The 20,086-nt window shown below is 34.0% G+C and overlaps 1 protein-coding gene across 2 annotated transcripts; it reads right to left on the minus strand.

The window, feature by feature from the left end:
- Nucleotides 1-337: 337 nt before the first annotated feature.
- On the minus strand, nucleotides 338-2,659 carry LOC133788465 (two-component response regulator-like APRR9). Of its 2 annotated transcripts, none has more exons than XM_062225956.1 (3): nucleotides 2,150-2,659; nucleotides 1,547-1,726; nucleotides 338-912 (listed from the first exon to the last, which is right to left on the minus strand). In XM_062225956.1, the coding sequence occupies exons 1-3, from the start codon at nucleotides 2,498-2,500 to the stop codon at nucleotides 697-699; spliced, it is 747 nt and encodes a 248-aa protein (XP_062081940.1). In that variant the 5' UTR covers nucleotides 2,501-2,659; the 3' UTR covers nucleotides 338-696. The 2 variants fall into 2 exon arrangements, with proteins under 2 accessions (XP_062081940.1, XP_062081939.1); XM_062225955.1 differs by having other exon boundaries at nucleotides 1,547-1,735.
- Between the last annotated feature and the right edge of the window lie 17,427 nt (nucleotides 2,660-20,086).

Consider the following 20,086-nt stretch of genomic DNA (forward strand, 5'->3'; position numbering starts at 1 on the left):
GATAACTTAATTAAGACTTTTATGTATGAAATTGACAATATCTTTTTAATTCTTTATTCATATATGTTATTAATCTTAATTAATTAATAGCGCACTGTAGGATCAAATAAGTTAAAAATCACTTCAACTTTAGTGTCAAGAATAGTTAAAGCTTTTTACACTTAGTGTTAAAAATTCAACTGTTTTAGGATGAAAAAGTGTTGATCTAATAGGTGTTGAGTTAGCTAGCACCCATTAAAATCTGACAAGTGGATAAAGTATTTAACCCAATAATCATGCTATGTAAATATATAGAATTATAGAATCCTTGGCCATATATTTGATGACAGAAAAGAAAGAGAAAATAATGCACAAGCTTGATCAGTACCATTGAAACTGACAATGACTTGTCATTAACTGTAAAAACACAATTATCAGCTATATATACACATATATTATCACTAACTTAAAGCTAAACAATTAATTTAGCTTAAATTAAGTACATCATACAAGCCCAAATTAAAATAACGGCATGAGTACTAGAAAAACTACTTGCATTACTTACGTACGTACACAGCCATATTCCATATGAAATAATAATAATAATAATAATTAACATTCGATCGAAGATCGATCAAGGACAGACTAAAGATATAATTAATTAGTCTTAAATTCCCCTCGACTATATATATATATATGTTTAGCTTGATAGGTGGATTAATTAGGAATCAAATTTGAGGAGAAAGCATCAAGTAAGTTAATCCAATTCTCATCATCGTCTTCATTATATTGATCTTCCTCTTCAATCCCATTAATATGGCTCCACTCGTCTTGTGCTATTTGATCAGAATTCCTTTCAATTATTTCTTCGTTCCTTGCAAATCGTCCCCTTATGCGTGGCCTGCTATCTGCCAATGTTTTCCTACATGCATACTGAAATAATATAGAACAAAGTTTAATTTATGTATCACTACTTATTACTAAATTAAATACTAAAAATAACACTTACAAATAATTTTAATTAATTAATTTAGTGTTTGTATATATATATATATATAGAAATTTAATATTTTAATTAGTATAAATTTAAGAGACAAGAAAGGGGGTTTCCTTTGGCTGCACTTGTATGTTTTGGCCGTATTTTGAATAGTTTAAAATCATAATAATTATTCTATTATTGGTCTTTATTAATATGATATCCGGTTTAAAATTAGTCTACTCTATATCTTCAGAAGAATTTTAATTTCTAACAAAGAAAAAAAAATTGTTAAGGGGCATTATATTGGTTTATATTGATGCCTAACACCATAAAATGAAGAAAGTAAATAGGAAAAACCAAAAAAAATGGGAAGAAGAAAAGCATATAAAAGTTGAGCCATTATGCTGTAATTAATGAATTTAGACTGAAAGTACTAGCTACCCTAGAATCTAATGTACCTAACTATCTACTAATGGATTGGATTGTTCAAGTCCAAAGATACATGGTCGTAAGTATGGCTAACAAGAAAAGAAAGAAAGAACATGGGACTAATCGTCAATTAATAATAATAATAATATATTTAGAAACCTTAATCTTCTTGTTGAAGTTCCTCTGGTTTCTCTTGCTTCTATACCTCTCAATTCTCTCTTTTTTCTCTTCTGGGCTGTAACGACAAGCTTTGCTCATCCCTTCGATGATTGCATTACTCTCGCTCGATATTGGGCTTTCAGCTGATGATCGATAACTATGTTGCATCATGTTAATTCTCTGCTTATTCTCACACACACAACGACATAATGTTACATAAAACGACAACTCTAACTTCACATGTAATAATTATAGTATACAAGCATGTATATATATATATATATATAAACATGTAAACGTAAGTTTATCCATATATATATATTGGATGGATTAATACGTAGAGAATAATTGTTTAAGACAATGTTTTTGCGACCAAAACGAACTGCATGAACTGGTATAAATTAATCATTTTTCGGCCAAAACAGAGCACAGAAAAGAATTAATGATCATGTCATGTGGATTGGATTACATATATTTAAAACATATATTAATTATATATACACATGATAATTACAAAATTAATGTCTGGTAATTAATATTGTATATATAATAACTAATAAGGATTGTAGTAGAGACTTATTAACCTACGTAATATATATATACCTGCAAGTCCCCAGTACTGTAGACCCTCCTGACAGGGCTGGTCTGTGACTGTGAGTCGATCAACAACTCGGCCACTGAGGAAAGAACTCGGTGGGTGCCACTCTTCTGGAGGGAATGGCTGCTGACGCTGCGCTGAATAATACTCGGCCGCTGAGCCCCCGCCGATCCGAGCGAACTCGGCGAGCTGTAGCTGCTGCACCCGCTGCTACTGCTGTTACTCACCCCCGCTTCCAACACTAGGGGCTGTTCCGGTACTTCCTCCAGCTGGGGATGGTACGGCACCCCATGAAACGCCCACTCAACATGGGGATCGGCGGCGCGTGGGAATGGATTGCTGTAGTTTCCATACATGGCGCGTGGAGAATATGATTATATGTAAGGTTTGTTAGTTTGAAGATCAGTTTTGTTTTGTTTTTTGTTGGAGTGAATTGAAGGGAAATGGGAAGGCACTATATAGCGCAGTAGTAGAGTAGTGATGAAGTGAGTGAAGTTTTGACGAGGGGTTTGGACTTGGAAAGGCATGAGTATGGGTTGGCTTATATGTAATGGTGTAAAAGAGAGACTTAATTTCAAGTGGAGAGGTGGGACCCTAATCCCTACTAAGGAGGGCCTGGGGGACTGGTTTGGAAGATGACGTGGACGATGACGTCATGAGTTTTGAGAGGGGGTGGGGTGGGGAAAAAGCGTTGACCTTATTATCTTGCTGGCTTGGATGAGCGGCCCAACTTGAACTGGCCTACCGTAACGCCGACCTCTGTCTCTGTCTCTCTCTCTCTCCGAATCTAGTATGAGATAGACAGTACTACTAGCTAAACGATACACCATCAAATTCAATTCAATATGCATGCTTCATTTCATTTCAAATCTCTATAGAATGAAACAATCATATTAATTTAGGGAAAATACAAAAATATGAATAATAATTGGTTCTCTCATATTGTCAACCACTGATTACTCATTTGAGATTCGAAGGCGTTATTTTTGACAAATGAGAGTGTTGAATTCACAACCATATGATATGTTTGAGAGGCGACTTAAATTTACTGTGGATAACTCTTATATTTAAAAAGTACCAATTAGATTATAAATAACAAGTGGCTCTCCCTTTCAAGATAAATATATATATGTTCATCATATTACAACTAATAAAATATGTGTTCGAAAGTCAAATAATTAACTTCTAACAGAAATGAGGGCCTTGTGATCGTCTAATGTTTACCCTTTAATTTGGCTAAGCTAAAAGATTTAGAATTAATTCCGGATCTCATATGTTTTGGAAATTACCATACTATTTCCAGAGTGTTTTCATCATCAGCTGAGTAATTTTATGAAAACTTGGATTGTTTGAAACTTGCAAAGGGTATTTTTGGTAAATGTAAAGTTTTCTATCTGAAATCCCTAACCCTTGCTTCTATCTAGTTGTGTTGAAAGTAGGGTTGAGAGCTCATCGTCGGGTTTTGACCTAGAGAATTAATGTTAGGTTATTGTTGAAGTTGACCGATGGGTACTTGTATTTTGACTTTTGAGCTCCGAACTTAGTATCAAACAAAGCTCGTATTTTGATTTAAATGTTCTTCAAGACTGTCAACGGACAAACTTGTAAGACCATCTTTTTGAAACTATAATCTATTTTCCTGCTTATGAGATATCCAAATGTGGCAAAGATTGATACACATCAGCAATACTCATATTCATCTACATACTATTATCAGTAATTAGGTTTATATCATTTTAGTTCTCTCGTTTCGGGTTTTTGGTTCAAACAATTACAACCATAATCTAATACTAAAAAACTGTACTTAGATATCAAACATAAAATGTTGGTTCACAAGGAACCGGTATTTTGTGTTAAAAGTAAACACTGACATGGGTTTACCTAAAATTTGATGTCCCATTTAAGAAGAAATCTATATTATACATTAATTCCTCTAAAGTCTCGTGTACACATATTTATATGAGACATCGATTCTTGTGGAACCAATGTTCCGTGCTTTTTTTTAAAGAAAAAATCTTTTATATATTATTAATAATTTTATATTGATATTTTTGTTATAACTATTATATATTTATATTTTTGTAGTATATTTATAAAGCACCTATTAATAATTAATTTTGTTATTACAAAATTTAATTAAGCCTATTATTTAATATTTTAAACTAATTAATTATAATATTTTTTAAAGATAGTACAAAAATATATGTGTTACATGAGATATAGGTTCCTTTCATGTTTGTCCTAGCTCAGCATGGATATCCGTTGTGGGAATGGATGACTGATATTATTAAATTTTGTATTTATATTTTTATTCTAATATAATATTTATATTTTTAACATATTTACAATATACCTATTTATAAATAATTTTGTTATTTAAAATTTTATAATATTTAATTAAGTCTTTATTATTTAAGTTTTTAGATTAATTAATTATAATATTGAATAATAATAATAAATATATATATATATATATTACAAGAGACATGGTTCTAAGAAATCTATCTCATGTATTCTTTGAACTTAGCATGTGACATCACTTAATGTCCTATACTCATATAAGCATACGAGACATCAGTCCCATGAGAACCGATGTCCGATGCTTAATATGAATAATATCTAGGCGTGAGTCTTTTTCTTCTTTCCCATACCCCTCCCTCTTTCTCCACTTGCAGCATAACTTGACACTCCTTTTTGCCTCCTAGCCTCACTTTCCTCCATTCTCTATAGTGCGTTATGTTTTCTTGGTGTAAATTGTACATACACAGCCATATTGCAAATGAAATAATAATAATTAATTAATATTAGATAGAAGATCGATCAAGAATAAACCAAAGATATAATCGATTAGTCTTAAATTCCCCTTGACTAGCTATATATTTAGCTAGATAGGTAGATTAATTAGGAATCAAATTTGAGGAGAAAGCATCAAGTAAGATTGAGTATTGACTCATCTTCAAGCTTTGTTGTTGTTGTTGTTGTTGAGTATTGACTCAACTTTAATATGACTTTTATTCAGAGAGTTTTAATTTTGGGTAATTACTAATTTATGTAAAATGAGTGTCTTGTTACCCAAGTTTTGTAACTCTATAAATATATATTATTTGTGCGTGTAAGAGTGGGGTTTGGAATAGCACTACAAGAAAAAGGCTCTACAATGATGATTCCAAAGTTGTCGTTGTATGTAGGTGAAATCCATGAAAAGTTATTTTTTATTAATTTATTAAAAAATCAAGCTACAGCGAACCAGGATTTTGGAGTGAACACGAGGTGGGAAGTGACTCTACGGCAACGACAACTGTAGGGTTTTCGTCGAAAAAAGAGAGGGAAATATGTTTATCTATAGCGACGACTTGTCGTCGCTGTAGGATGGTCAGGGAACTCAATCGCCCAGAGTTGGTTGCCTATTTGCACCCCCTATAGCGACGACATGTCGTCGCTATAGAGTCCAATATAATCCACTGATTAGTTATTTTGTGCTCTACTGCGACGACATATCGTCGCAATAGGACCCAAATATAAAATGTGAGAAAGTGAACTGCCAAAAATTTTAAGCAACGACATGTCATCGTTGTAGAGTAGACACGTAGCACACGAGGGGATTTGTGTACTATTCCCTATCCTACATCGACGACATGTTGTCGCTGTAGGGTCTCACCGTTCGAGTGAAACAATGTGTTTGATATGAGCGACGACGTTCTTATTACCTATAGCGACGACATGTCGTCGCTATAGGATCATGACATAAATCCCCCAACCCGAACCTTCTTCTTCATTTTTTCCTCTGATTTCTCTGCAAAACCAGAGCCCCTCCGCCGCCCGTCGCCTTTCCGACGCCCCCAATCCGATTTGGGGCCATTTCTTCCATGTTTAGGTAATCTAAACCCAATTTCTATATATTTTAGCATTTAAAATGAATTTTTTGTTAATATATTTATGTATTTAGTATTTGGTAGAAATGTGTTTTTGAAATGTTTTTTTTTTGTTTTTATTTTAGATTGGAATAGTGGAGCATCATCCTTAGCCACATACGCGTTTGGATAACCCCCGAACCTTGGGTATTGTTTTTATTTTTTTTGTGTTTGATTAATGTTTAAATTATGTTTTTAAGTGTGTGATTGATTTGTATATATAGTGTTGAATTTTATTTTTCATTTTAGATTTGTATATTTTAGACAATGTTAAATATGTTAATTTAATTAAATGTTATTATATATGTTAATTGTGTAATTGATTAATATGTTAATTGTGTATTGTTGATAATATTGAACATGTTAATGTAATTAAATGTTAATATGTTAGTTGTGTAATTTGTTATTTTAGATATATAGTGTTGAATATGTTATTTTAATTAAATTAAATTAAATGTTTATGTAATAATGTTAGTTGATATGTAATAATGTTTTTTTAATATGATATTTTAATTAATAATGTTAGTTGTGTAATTTGTTATTTTAGATATTAGTTGAACATGTTTATTTATATAAATGTGAATGTGAATTGTATTTTTAAATTGCATGGTAGGTTATATTAATATAATTAGATGTTTATAATGAGTATATGTATGTTCTAGGACTGGTTTTGTAGTTTTTATGCAAATTTTAAATTTTGGGATAGATTAGATTACAGCCGTTATGCTGCCGAAATTTTAGTAGATTTAGAAATATTAAACATTACAAAATAATTTTAAAGTTAGTGTGATTAATTTTTTTTATTAATTTTAAAGAAACTAATAAATTTTTAAAAAAAATAATAAATTGAAAATTAAAAAAATAATTTTACAATTATAAAACTTTATTGTTATTTTTGAAAAAATAAGAAGTGAAATTTAAAATAATAATTTGATAATTATCAAAGAAATTAATAACAATCATTAATAAATTTATAATTAAATATTTGTATATATAATGAATCTTTATAATACATTCATAAAATTTGATAATATATATTCATAAAATTATAGAGTGGAAATTAAAATTATAATTTTACAATTATAAAACTCTATTATTATTTTTAAAAATTAAAAAGTGGAAATTAATAATAATCATTAATAGTAAGTTTATAAATTTATAATTAAATATTTTTATATTTAATTAATTTTATAATAAATTATTAAATTTTATAATATATTCATAAAATTTAATACTTTATTCATAAGATTCAATAAGATCTCACAATTTAATTGAAAAAATTAGTGTTTTGGTGATAATTTTTTTTTAAGAAAATAAAGGTAGTTTTTTTTTATGATTATCACATTGTGATAATTTATTTTCCACTTGAATCAGTTATGACGATTGACAAGAGTTGGATAACTAATAGACGACGAAACTCTGATGAGTTTTGGAATGGTCTTCAAGCATTTATACAAATGACCAAGAATCGTGTGAATGCTTCGGGAGAAGTCAGATGCCGATGCGTTCAGTGTGTCAATATGCTGAATCAGAAACTGGATGTGGTGGAGACTCACATACACAGATATGGGTTTCTGTAGCGATACGTGAAGTGGACCTACCACGATGAAATTGATATGCCTCCAGTTGTGGACGATGGGGCTCCAGTGACTGATGAGATGATTGACATCATCAATGATATTATTGATGAACAAGACACTAATGAAGAATGCGTAAATGAAGAAATTTCAGATGGTGGTGGCAATAGTGCGGAGAATCAATTTGATGACATGTTTCAAGAGGTCAAAGCTGAGTTATACCTTTGTTGTACTTGGTTGTATTCCTTGAACTTCTTGGCAAATATGATGCAAATGAAGGTTATGAATAAATAGACAAATAGTTCATTTGATGAACTTTTGAAGTTTATGAAATTTTCATTCCCGAAGGAGAATAAGATTTCGGCTTCATTCTATGAGTCTAAGAAAAAAATGAGGAAGTTAGGGTTAGGTTATCAATCAATTCATGCTTGCAAGTACGACTGTTGTTTGTTCTAGAAGGAGAATTCCCAAAAACAGAGTTGTCATGTATGAGGTGAGAGATAATGGGTTGACAAAGACACAAAAGGGAAAAAAGTCGCCCACAAAGTGTTGCGGTACATCCCTTTGACTCCTAGGCTGAAGCGTCTTTATGGTTCAAGGCATACAGAAAATGATATGACCTGGCATAGTACGAGATGGTCGAAAGAAGATGGTGTGATGCACCATCCTGTTGATGGGGTGCTTGGAAACAATTTGATTCCAGATATCCTGATTTTTCCAAAGGACCCAGAAACATCCGATTGAGTTTAACTGCTGATGGTTTTAATCCATTTGGTAACATGAGTCTATCTTATAGCATGTGGCCAGTAATATTCTGCACGTACAATATGCCTCATTGGTTGTGCATGAAAGAGTCATCATTCATGTTGACCTTATTGATTCCCGGTCTGAAATCACCTGGGAAGGACATGGATGTCTTTTGAGGCCTGTAGTAGATGAATTGAAGGAGTTGTGGGATGAAAGAGTTCAAACCAGAGAAGCTGCAACAAACAATGTATTCAGAATGCGTGCATCACTATTATGGACTATCAATGATTTTCCAGCCCGTAGTAGTTTGTCTGGTTGGAGTGGCCAAGGATATATGTTGAGTACTTGGGAAGATGACTTATGTTGGTCATAGAAGATTCTTATCTTCTACGCATAAGTGGAGGAAGAGTCGCTTGTTTGATAGGAATTATGAAAAATGACGTCCTCCAAGAAATTCAGTAGTCAAGACATACTCGAACAATTAGTGCATGTTCTAGATCGTTTTCTGGGTAAAAATGTCAATTTCGGGGGTGTGAAAAGAAAGAGAGATCCAAAAGAGCTTAATGGGAGTAAAAAAAGTATTTTCTTTGAACTTGATTATTGGTCCAAACTTGAACTAAAGCACAACTTAGATGCGATGCATGTAGAGAAAAATGTTTGCGATAGTTTACTCAGTACTTTTCTTATGAATGAGAAATCTAAAGACACCATAAACACACGGGTAGACTTGAAGAATTGAGGTATCCGAGAAGAGTTGCACCTCAAGAAAGACAGTACGAAGTTGATCAAACCACATCCTATGTACTCTTTCACAATGGATGACAGACAATTTTTTTGTCAGTTCGTAAAAGGAGTTAGACTTCCTGATGGCTTTGTTTCAAATTTCTCTAAGAAAGTAACTGACAATGATGGCAACATTGTTGGGTTGAAATCTCATGATTGTCACATTCTTATGCAACGTCTGTTGCTGGTAGGAGTTCAAGGCTACTTGGATAAGTCTATTTCGAAGACAATCATTGAGCTTTGCAATTTCTTTAAGAAAATTTGTGCTCGTACATTGGTTGTTAAGGACATGGAGAACGCAGAAGATCAAGTGATACAAATTTTGTGCAAGTTGGAGTTAATTTTTCCTCCAGCCTTTTTTGACATAATGATTCATTTAATTCTTCATTTACCGCAAGAAGCTATCCTCGGAGGACCAGTTTACATGAGGTGGATGTATCCGTTTGAGCAATATATGAAGAAGTTGAAAAATTATGTCAGGAATAAGGTGCGCCCTGAGGGTTCTATAGCGGAGGGTTGTGTTGCCGATGAAGCTTTGACTTTTTGTTCGCAATATCTTCAGGGCGTACAGACTACATATAATCGTCCGAAAAGAAATGCGGATATTGTTATTCCTAAAAGACAGTTGTCAGTTTTTGAATCACAATGTCGTCCAAGTAGCAAAAAGAAAACCATATCCCTTGACTATCTTCATCGAAAAGAAGCGGAGTGGTTTGTACTCAACAATTGCCTTGAAATCCAACCATATAAAGTAGCTCAACACATATATGAATTCATTAAATTTAATTCATGGCAAACTGTTATCTTACCTTAATTGTGCTATACAGTGAATGCCTTCGAGAAAATTCAAACATAAATCTTCAAAAAGATTTCCTTATCTGGTTTAAATTGAAGGTAAATTATCGAAACTGTAGAATTCTTATGAAATTTGTATCGATTAATACTCATCTCATTATGTTTTCTTTTTTTGTGTCATACTCTATAGATGGGTCATTTGCTTTATCAAACAGGTCCAATAAGAATGCATACTTCTACACGACTTGCATTGTTAACAACGTGAAATTTTCGATCCGTAGTCGTGATGAAAGATGTACCACTCAAAATAGTGGAGTTTCAGTGCCAAGAACCGATGGTTTCACTTTCTATGGCCAACTTGAGGAGAATGTAGAGTTATGCTACTCCCATGGTTACTCGGTAGTATTATTTCGATACAAATGGTTCAACATCGATGAAAGCAAGGGTTGAAATGTGACTGAGAATAACATAACTAGTATCATGATTGATTCTGAATGGTACAAGAACAATCGGTTTATTCTCACCACTCAAGCAAAACAAGTTTTCTACTTTGAAGATCCTTCAAGAAACAAAATTTGGAAGGTAGTAGAAGAAGTCAATCATCGAAAGATCTGGGATCATCCAAGTATTGATGATGATAATGAGGTTGATGTCGTGCATGATAGCACTTCATTAAATTTTGTACTCACTGTGGAATTAGGAGAGTTAGAGATTATGCATTTGGATCGACCTGGTCACACCAACATAATTGGAGAAACGTCTCAATCTGTTCTAGATGTGGATGATGATTTCATCAATGATGATGATGATGAAGAAATTAGTGAATATGATTTATAAAGTACAGATGATGATGTAAGAATCGACATTGACGAGGAATAATATTTTCTTATGCATATTCATATTTGTATCTTTAATGTGTATGTTTTAATTTCAAGAGTTTTCAATCAATATATGAATTTTCTCAACAATGTTTGTTTTTCAATAGTTTCAACTGCATTACTGAAATTATTTAAGTTATGTAATTAACCTCCAACTATAATTGAATTTAAGTTAACAATTATTTAAACTGCAAAGATATGTCTGCTACTGTTGCTCGTTCTCATGGCGGTGATGAAGCGGATCCTCCTCCTCCTCCTCCTCCTCCTCCAGATCCCACGCGAGTTCCAACTTCCTGTTAGATAGGTAATATACTATACTTAGTCTATCTTTTATCAATAAATTACAAATTATTATTGTTTTATTCAATTTAATTGTATTGTTTAATTAACATATGCAGCGACTGCCGCAAAAAGAAGAGGTTGGTCTCGATCCAAAAATTTGCAGCAGCTCGTCAATAACAATAAAGGTCCGTTGGCTCTGCAATTTGTTCTGAAGGAGGGAACCTACAAAGCAGTTGGTGATTTTTGGATGTTGTTCACGAGACTTATTGGCAACCTTATTGGTCACCATGTCCCATTATATTTTGACTCGTGGCAGAGTACTCCGGATGAACACAAGATTGGAATGATACAAAAGCTTGAGGTAAATTTATCTACTTATTCACATGCAAAGTTTTTTTTTATAATTTAAAAAATCTCACCATATTTTTAAGGAATTATTCATTCTTCCCCGAGCTCTCCCTGAGTGGCGACTGATAGAGACTGGGATTGAGCGAGAGTTTCAGGATCTCTATAAGGATAGAAAAGGTCGCAAGAAAAGACACTTCGATGAACATTGGGGGTATGATGATATCAAGACAGCCAGAAAGTATCCACCGGAGGACATTGACAGTTGGCAGAAGTTGATTGAACTTTTCACCACTCCACAGTTCATGGCACGCTCAAAGGCAAATGCTGCCAACAGAGCAAAATAGAAGTATCCAAGTCTCCATGGATTGACTTCTTATGCTTATGCTCAATTTAAGAAGATAAATAAAAATATATAGATAATTTGAAATATTTTAAGTTATCTTAATAATAAATTCAATATTTAACCAAGATTTTGTTAAATTTTGTTTTCTAAAGATAAATCTTCAGACTAAGGAACTGCCCAACATTATTGATACGTTCCATGACATGCACAATCATCCGACACGTGAATGGGTGAACACCAATGCTAAGGATGCATATGTAAGTAAATTTCTATGTTTTGTATATATGTATATTATTTAATTATATTATGTATTAATTGTCTTATTTTCTATACTACAAGATGCCTTGCAGCAAGAAGTCCAGACACAATCTGAATCTGAATCTGAATCTGAAGTAGGAAGTGCCACTGTCAATGAGACACAAGTCGTCTCAAAGGTACTTGGTCAACGTTGTGGTCACAACCGAGATATTGGATGGAAGTTGAAGGGCACTAGTACCTTTGCCTCAGTGCCACCGGATCCTCTTCACAATCAGAGGTATCACCGTTTACGTCCACCACAGTTGGCCCTCTAACGATACCACTTGAGGCTTTCCAGTCCATGATTCAACACTTCAGTCAAGCCTTTATGAACCAAAATAACAACTTCCAGCAAATGCAACAATTTTTTCTAGCAACAAATCCAAACATCCAAGTTCCACAATTTCAGCCTGTCAACGTGGACATGAATATGATACAGTTCATGTAATGCCCCGAAATCCCTAATGTGGTTTAATGGTTGGATTAGTAGGCCGGGAGGGCCATAATTGATTTATTATGCCATTGAACTATTATATGCATGTTTATGTGAATTATATTATAATATGATGTTAAATGCATGCATGTGGGTCCACATTTCATGACAGGGGTATTTTGGCAATTTGGCCCATTGAGGGCATAATTGTATATTTGTATGCATGTCGGTGATATATTGTTGAGGCTAAATTATAATGTGGATTTGTTCGAGCTATTCGGCATGAGACGATCTTTGAATATTAAGTAGCAGTTTAGTCATAACGAGATTAAGTTCGAGGCTCGGGGTGAGTCTCGGGGTGATTTAATGATTTGAACGTAGCTGGGAATTAAAGGGTAACGGAATATGAATTATTGGTATTTGAGAATATCGAGAATAGCGGGAATTGGAGGGTGTCAATTATGATTAACGAAATAGGTTGGAAAAGACGATTTTACCCTTGGGAGTCTTTAGAAACTTTTAAATGACCTAGGAGAAAAATAGTCATTTCAACCCTAAGATATATAATTGCTTTTGGATTGTAGAAAACATAACCAAAAATAGAGCTGCTTCACCCTTCCTCCCGTTCATCATCTTCCCTCTTTCTCCTTTGGAGTTTTTGAGCCCAAATTGAAGAATCAAGCTAGGAAATCAAGGATTGGAGTTTATAAACTTAGTTCATCCATTGAAGAGGACTCAAAACCAGCTTGAGGTAAGGAATCAACCATGAACTTTAAGCTTTACTCTGTTTTTTTTTGTTTATATATAGTTTTTAGCTCATAGATTTTGATGTGGATAGTTGGGAATTAGTGGAATTTTTTGGGTAAGATTTATTGGGTTTTAATGAGGGTGTGATGTAGATGAAGTTTAGGGGTTAAATGGGATGTTTTGGTAAGGTTTGGGATTGGTTTGGAGGGTTGGTTTCAAGGGAAATCGCAAGGAGGGAAAACCAGAAACTTTTCTCATTTGAAGCTGGCACCCCAGCGCTATGCAGGGCAGAGACTTGGGTCTCTCTGCTTTGGGTCAGCGCCCCAGCGCCATTTGGCAGTGCCCCAGTGCTAGGCCAATTCCAACAAATTTCATTTTTATGGCTCGGGATGATTCTTAAGGCTCGGGGGTTGGTTCCTGGGTAGATTGAGATTCCCAAGAGTGCAAGATTGATCCCGGAAGCGTGGTTTTAGATTGTGAACCATTTATTGATTTACTTTATTAATGGATTCCAATTGGTTATGACTAGGTGACCGCTAAGGAACTAAAAGGTCGATCATTCTCAAGGGTTGTTCTTATATTATTTCTTGCTCGAACCTGAGGTAAGAAAACTGCACCTTGTGTATATGACATGCGTGATTGTTATGGAGGCATGTTGGTTATTAAATGTGAACATTGATTGTATATTAAATGCTTAGCAAATCTCGCTTACTTGTGTATGGCACTGACTATTCAGAATCGGCACTGGTCGCGTATTACTGACCTGAGAGTCAGAAACGGCATAAGCGTTGAGAACGCAGAGCCGATAAAAGATTAGATCTAATTAATATCAGCGTTGAATGACTCTAGGAGCATTAATGCTGGACCGACCCTAAGGTCGATGAAAATTATAAGCGCTTGACTAGTCTAGGACTAGTTACTCAGAGCTAGGGCCAAAGGCCTAGGTTATTGCTTGTCACGTGGCTAGGGAGCGGAATCCCATGGTTGTGACTCTATGGCCATGTGGTAGGTTATATTAGTGACTAGTTCATCGAGCACCTATCTTGATAAGCTAGTGAAAGGATCACTTATTTGTAAAGCCCAGGTGACCCTATCGTCACATGGCTAATGGGAACGGAACCCACCTTAGTGACTTTGCAACTGTCACTCCTTTATTTTTGGACTGAAAGTCCTGAATGATTATTATGATCATTGTTGATATTATATTCATGCAACATTGTGTTTTCTTGCTGGGCTTTGGCTCATGGGTGCTATGTGGTGCAGGTAAAGGGAAAGAAAATCTCACCCATCCTTGACTGGAGAGCTTAGGTGGTGCTGTGTACACATGCGGCCGCTTGACCACCACAGCCAAGGAGTTCTCAGGGGAACTAGGGGGTTACCCTATTTTTGCCGCTTAGATCGGCGGGTTGTAAATTTTACACAGTAGTGACCCTTTTGTATTGTAAACAACTTGTAAATGTTTTTTTATGGGCCCATGAACAGTTTTATGTTTTAAATAAAATATATCATTTCATTTTGATTGGTTTTCCACCTCAACCTATTAATATCACCTAGAAACACATTTTTAACCAAAGAACTCGGTTAGCGAGTTAAATTCACGGTTCAACGTTCACCGTAACGGTCTTGGGGTAGCCAGGGCGTTACAGTTCATGATGGCAAGCTTTTAACCACAACAACCACAACCACCACAGCCACCGCAACAACAACCACCACAACAACCTAACGATAATGACTTTCAAATTGATTTTGATGACATTTAATATTATTATATTACTATTTTTAAATTATTAATATTTTATGTTTTTTTTTTAATTTTGGAGACAATACTACTTATGTTTTGTTATCTTAGATTTTGGAGATTATGAATATTGTTAAATTGGTTTTATTATTTAATTAATAAATTAGTTTTATTCTTTAATTAAATAAGTTGATTTTATTTATTTATTTAATATATAATAGTTTATTAAATAAATTTTAATCAATATAATTAATTATATATATATATTTTTAAAATGTATACCTACGGCGACGAGGGTGCACGCTGAACACGAAAATCTGAGTTTTCGTGACACTACAGTGACGCCACATCGTCACTGAAGGCATATAAACCCACACATTCTTCAGCGACGACATAACATCGCTGTAGATGGAGCGGTCACGGACCTACAACGACCACATGTCGTCGTTGTAGAATTTTTTGAAATTCAAATTTTGCAACCACCAACAGCGACGACATGTCGTCGCAATATCCCAGTCCAACCGAAAAAAAATATTTCTTGCTGTGATCGACATGTCGTCGCTGTAGTAAAACAATACTGCGATGACTGCGTTTTGTTGTTGCCGTAGATTGCTACTCATACGAACCTACAGCGACGCCGTTTTGGCGACAACATGTCGTCGCTGTATACCTTCAACGATGATTTTTTGATCTACAGCGACGAAAAAAGTCGTCACTGTAGACTCTTTTTCTTGTAGAGAGAGAATGTGTTTTTGAATTGCAGAGAATGAGAGTGAGTTGGTAGAGTAGGGAAAGTGAGTTTGAAGTGTAGAGAGTGAGAAGCAAAGGGTGTGTTGGGATTTGGGTGAAGAGCTTGAAAGAATTCTGAGTATATACAATATTGAATTTTGAAGTGAAATAGATCTTTCATTGTGGGTTTGGTAATTTTACAAACCAAGTAAATTTCTTTGGTTTTTTATTATTTTGCTGCAGTTGCCGTTTGTCTTATTTCCCAATAGTTGTTGTTCGTTCTTCTAAATTTTAATTTGTTTGTATCATTTACTTGTGACTTTGTGTTATTTGTATAGATTTGTAAATCTCATCTCATCTTATATGTAATTTTTTTGAAACATGAATCTTATGAAATTTTGATACTTTACTTGTATTCTTGTGTTTGTTAGTGTATTTCCTCTCTCATTTGTAATATTCCTAATAATTAAGCCACTATAAATCCCAAAACCCTAGGACTAGCTTGTATTTTATTTTATTATAATATATTGTGATCAATTATATTTTGATACTAGATTAAACATCTAAACTTCTTTGGCAGGCATTTAACTACAATCTTAACATTCAGACTCGGAAGATTGGTATACTTGAGATTTCACAATAAAGTTCCTAATTAGTTCTAGCTCTGGCCACTACAACAACGATTTTAAGTTCTGCATCGATCGTCTATCAAATGTGCGCGCGTGGTGTTCATGTTCATGAATATTGCATGCTAACGACATTGTTAATTTAACGATTTTTAAATTGGGAGTTCTGGTGTATATATATATATGAGTGCACTCCTAATGGTTACTACCCATGGATGGTTACTTTAATATTAAACATTAGATTAAGATCAATAGTCCATATTTACAGTTGTTAATTAATATTTCTAAAAATAAATTTTGATTTTTTCAAATTTTTGGAAGGATTACCTGATGAAAAACGTATATTTATTATGAAAATATAATATTATAATTTTTTCATTTTTCAAATATATGTCAATTTCTAAATATAATTAATATCTCTCATTAGTTGAAACAACATTAATTATGGCAAAAAAAATAACTAAATTCAAAATTAATGTAGAAAAAAAATATTTACCTGCTGGTGACTTACTATACCAAGTCACTATGTTATCACATCATCATAATTGTTACTACCCATCTATAGGTAGTAACCATTGAGAAGTCTTCCATATATATATTAATTATTTTTAGTATAATCTTTCTCTGTCTCATAAATTATATATATATATATTTAGATATATGTTTATCGTTGTTCCAAAGTCGTGGTGCACGTTCACACTGTTATAGGCCCATGCAAATTGAGGATTCCTCGATTTTACCTAAGAACACTATCATTAACTTTATAATCATTGACCAAAACACAAAGTTGGCCCCTTGTCAATTTTTGGTTACTCACACTTGAAAATAATCCAGATTAAGGATTTTATGTATCTTTTAAAAAATATACTTTCAACGTAGTTAATTAATTGCATTAAAGAAATATATAAGAGCATGTTTACACTACAACAAAAGAAGTTTTAGGAGGGACGGATGTCGCCCTTAATAACCCTCAAAGTTGTCCCTAATGACATCAAAGGTGGCATGTCGTCCCTAAAAAGTCGCTCCTAATAAGTAGACGCTAATATGCATTATTAATGGCGACATATGTAGTCACCCCTAATACTTTGACAATCACCCAAAAAAAAGGTGCTCTCATAATCAATTTTCGCCCTTAATAATAAAAAGTCTCCCCTAATATTGTATCATTAGGAGCGACTAATATATTTTTTTAATAAAAATAAATAAATATTTATTAAAAGAAAATATAATTTTTTTAAATAATATTTTTTAATTCATAAAAACAATGTTGTCAAAATTAAATATGCATAAAAACAATAATTCGTTCAGATTACAAAACTAATATCCATGCATACAATAATATATTAATTAAAAGTAATTGTTTAATATAAACATCTAATTTCTCAAATCTGTAGTGTCGTCCATATCGTCCCCTTCTGGTGCATGCCAAGTCTACTGTGGTTGTGGTGTTTGCGGAGGCATCGACGACGAATACTGTGGAGGTAACGATGATCCTCCTCCTCCATACATGTATGGATAAGAATAGGGAGGAGGTTGAGACAACGGTCCACTCATATGAGGAGGCGGAGGTTGCAACAAAGGTCCACACATATGAGGAGGATAGGTCCAAGGGTACGGAGGCATCGACCATTGATACATGTATGGGTGGGCCGGAGGTTGAGATGACCATGATGGTGCAATCATGCTGGTATGGCCTGGTGAAGGCTGAGAAGATGAACCTTGAGACATGTGAGGTGTCTGAGGTTCAGAAGGCGAATCTACATACTTTTGGTAAAACTGTTGACATGTATTCTGCATCTCCACATTTGTTGCCAGACGCTTTTCAGGTCGAAGCTGCTGATACATGTACTAAAGTTGCTCATTTATGGATAATTCAGAGAAGCGTATTTAAGAGTCCTTAATTACTCAGCCTCTCCGAACGAGTCTATGAATTTTTGTGATTAGAAATAATAACAATTATCACTATGTGATAATAACCATCCTATCCTTTATATGGTAATAACTTCTTATTACCAAACAAAATATACAAAAGTCAAATATTATATCGTTTTATGATTTCTTATGATAATTTATGAATTCAAATACTATCCTGGCCCTATTCTGACCCACAACCCTATCCCGACCCCTGACCCTATCTTCGACTCTATTCCGACCCCGACCCTATCCCTGACCCTTTTTCGACCCCGACTCTATTCCGACCCTGACCATATCTCCAATTCTACTCCGACCCACAACCATATCCCAAACCCTATTTCGACCCCTGGCCTTATCCCCAATTCTATTTCGACCCCGACCCTATTCCAACACCCGTCCCTATCCCTACCCTCTTCCGACCCCCAACCCCTATCCCCAACCCTATTCCGACCCCAAACCCCTATCCCCAACCATATTCAAACCCCAACCCTATTCTCACCCACAACCCTATCTTCGACTCTATCCCGACCCTACTCCCACCTGACCTTATCCTCGACTCTTTTTCAACCCCCGACCCTATTCCGACCCCGACCCTATCCCTAATTCTATTCCGATCCCCAACCCTATCATCGACCCTATTCCAACACCTGACCCCTATCCCCGACCCTATTCCGACCTCTGATCCCTATCCTGAACCTATTCCGACCACTGACCCTATCCCGACCCAATCCCGACCCTATCCCAACCCTCTTCCAACCCCCAACCCCTATCCCAAACCCTATTCTGGCCCCCGAACCCTATTCCAACCCTCGACCCTATTTCGACCCCAACCCTATCCCCAGCCATATTCTAACCCCCGATTCTATCTTGAACCTATCCCGACCGACGACCTCGATCCCCAAAAATTTAAATATTATAAATTAATAAATTAATCTACAAAAAAAATTGGATAGCATCTCTCCTATACTAATGACCTAGCCATCTGTGAATAGTTAAAATAACCATTCAAATTTCACATAATAAATTTCTTTCTTATATCTCCGCAGCACACAAAATTTTCCTAGAACCTACTTCACTAATACACACAAGTTCATAACCTTCTGTTATCACCGTAACACACAATATATGTCAGAACCTACTTCACTATGGATGAATATTTAGGATATTCAAACTGCTCTAACAATTGTATTGTATAACAATATTAAAACAAAACAAAAATAAGAAACATACCTCTTGCAATTAACAATCCAAGAAAAATAACCAAAATATTAATTTATAATATAACACTTCTATCTTATTTTTTGTAATCAAATTTTAACGAAGTATTTTTTTATAAAAATTTATTAATAACTTATCTAATGTTTAATTTAATAGTGAGTTATTATTAATTAGTTTTATTTATTCCCCTTACACCACTAACAAGATTCAAGTTCACATATTAAATACATATAATATTTAATTTCAAATGTCAAATACACATATACAAAACTTTTAATTAAAATGAATACACATACCGAGCCAAGAGAGACACTCCAATCGGTAGACACAAACCTAAGTTTCTCCTTTCATTGAAATTGATGAACAATATCAATATATGTATATATAAAAACACATACAGATTAATACATATACACACATACATATTTATATATTTATCTATACATATATATTTATATATATGGGTGCCCTCTTAATGGTTACTATCCATGGATAATTACTTTAATATTAACCATTAGATTAAGATCAATGATCCATATTTATAGTTGTTAATTAATATTTCTAAAAATAAATTTT

This window comes from Humulus lupulus, chromosome 7, assembly GCF_963169125.1.
Source record: "Humulus lupulus chromosome 7, drHumLupu1.1, whole genome shotgun sequence".
Classification (NCBI taxonomy): domain Eukaryota; kingdom Viridiplantae; phylum Streptophyta; class Magnoliopsida; order Rosales; family Cannabaceae; genus Humulus; species Humulus lupulus.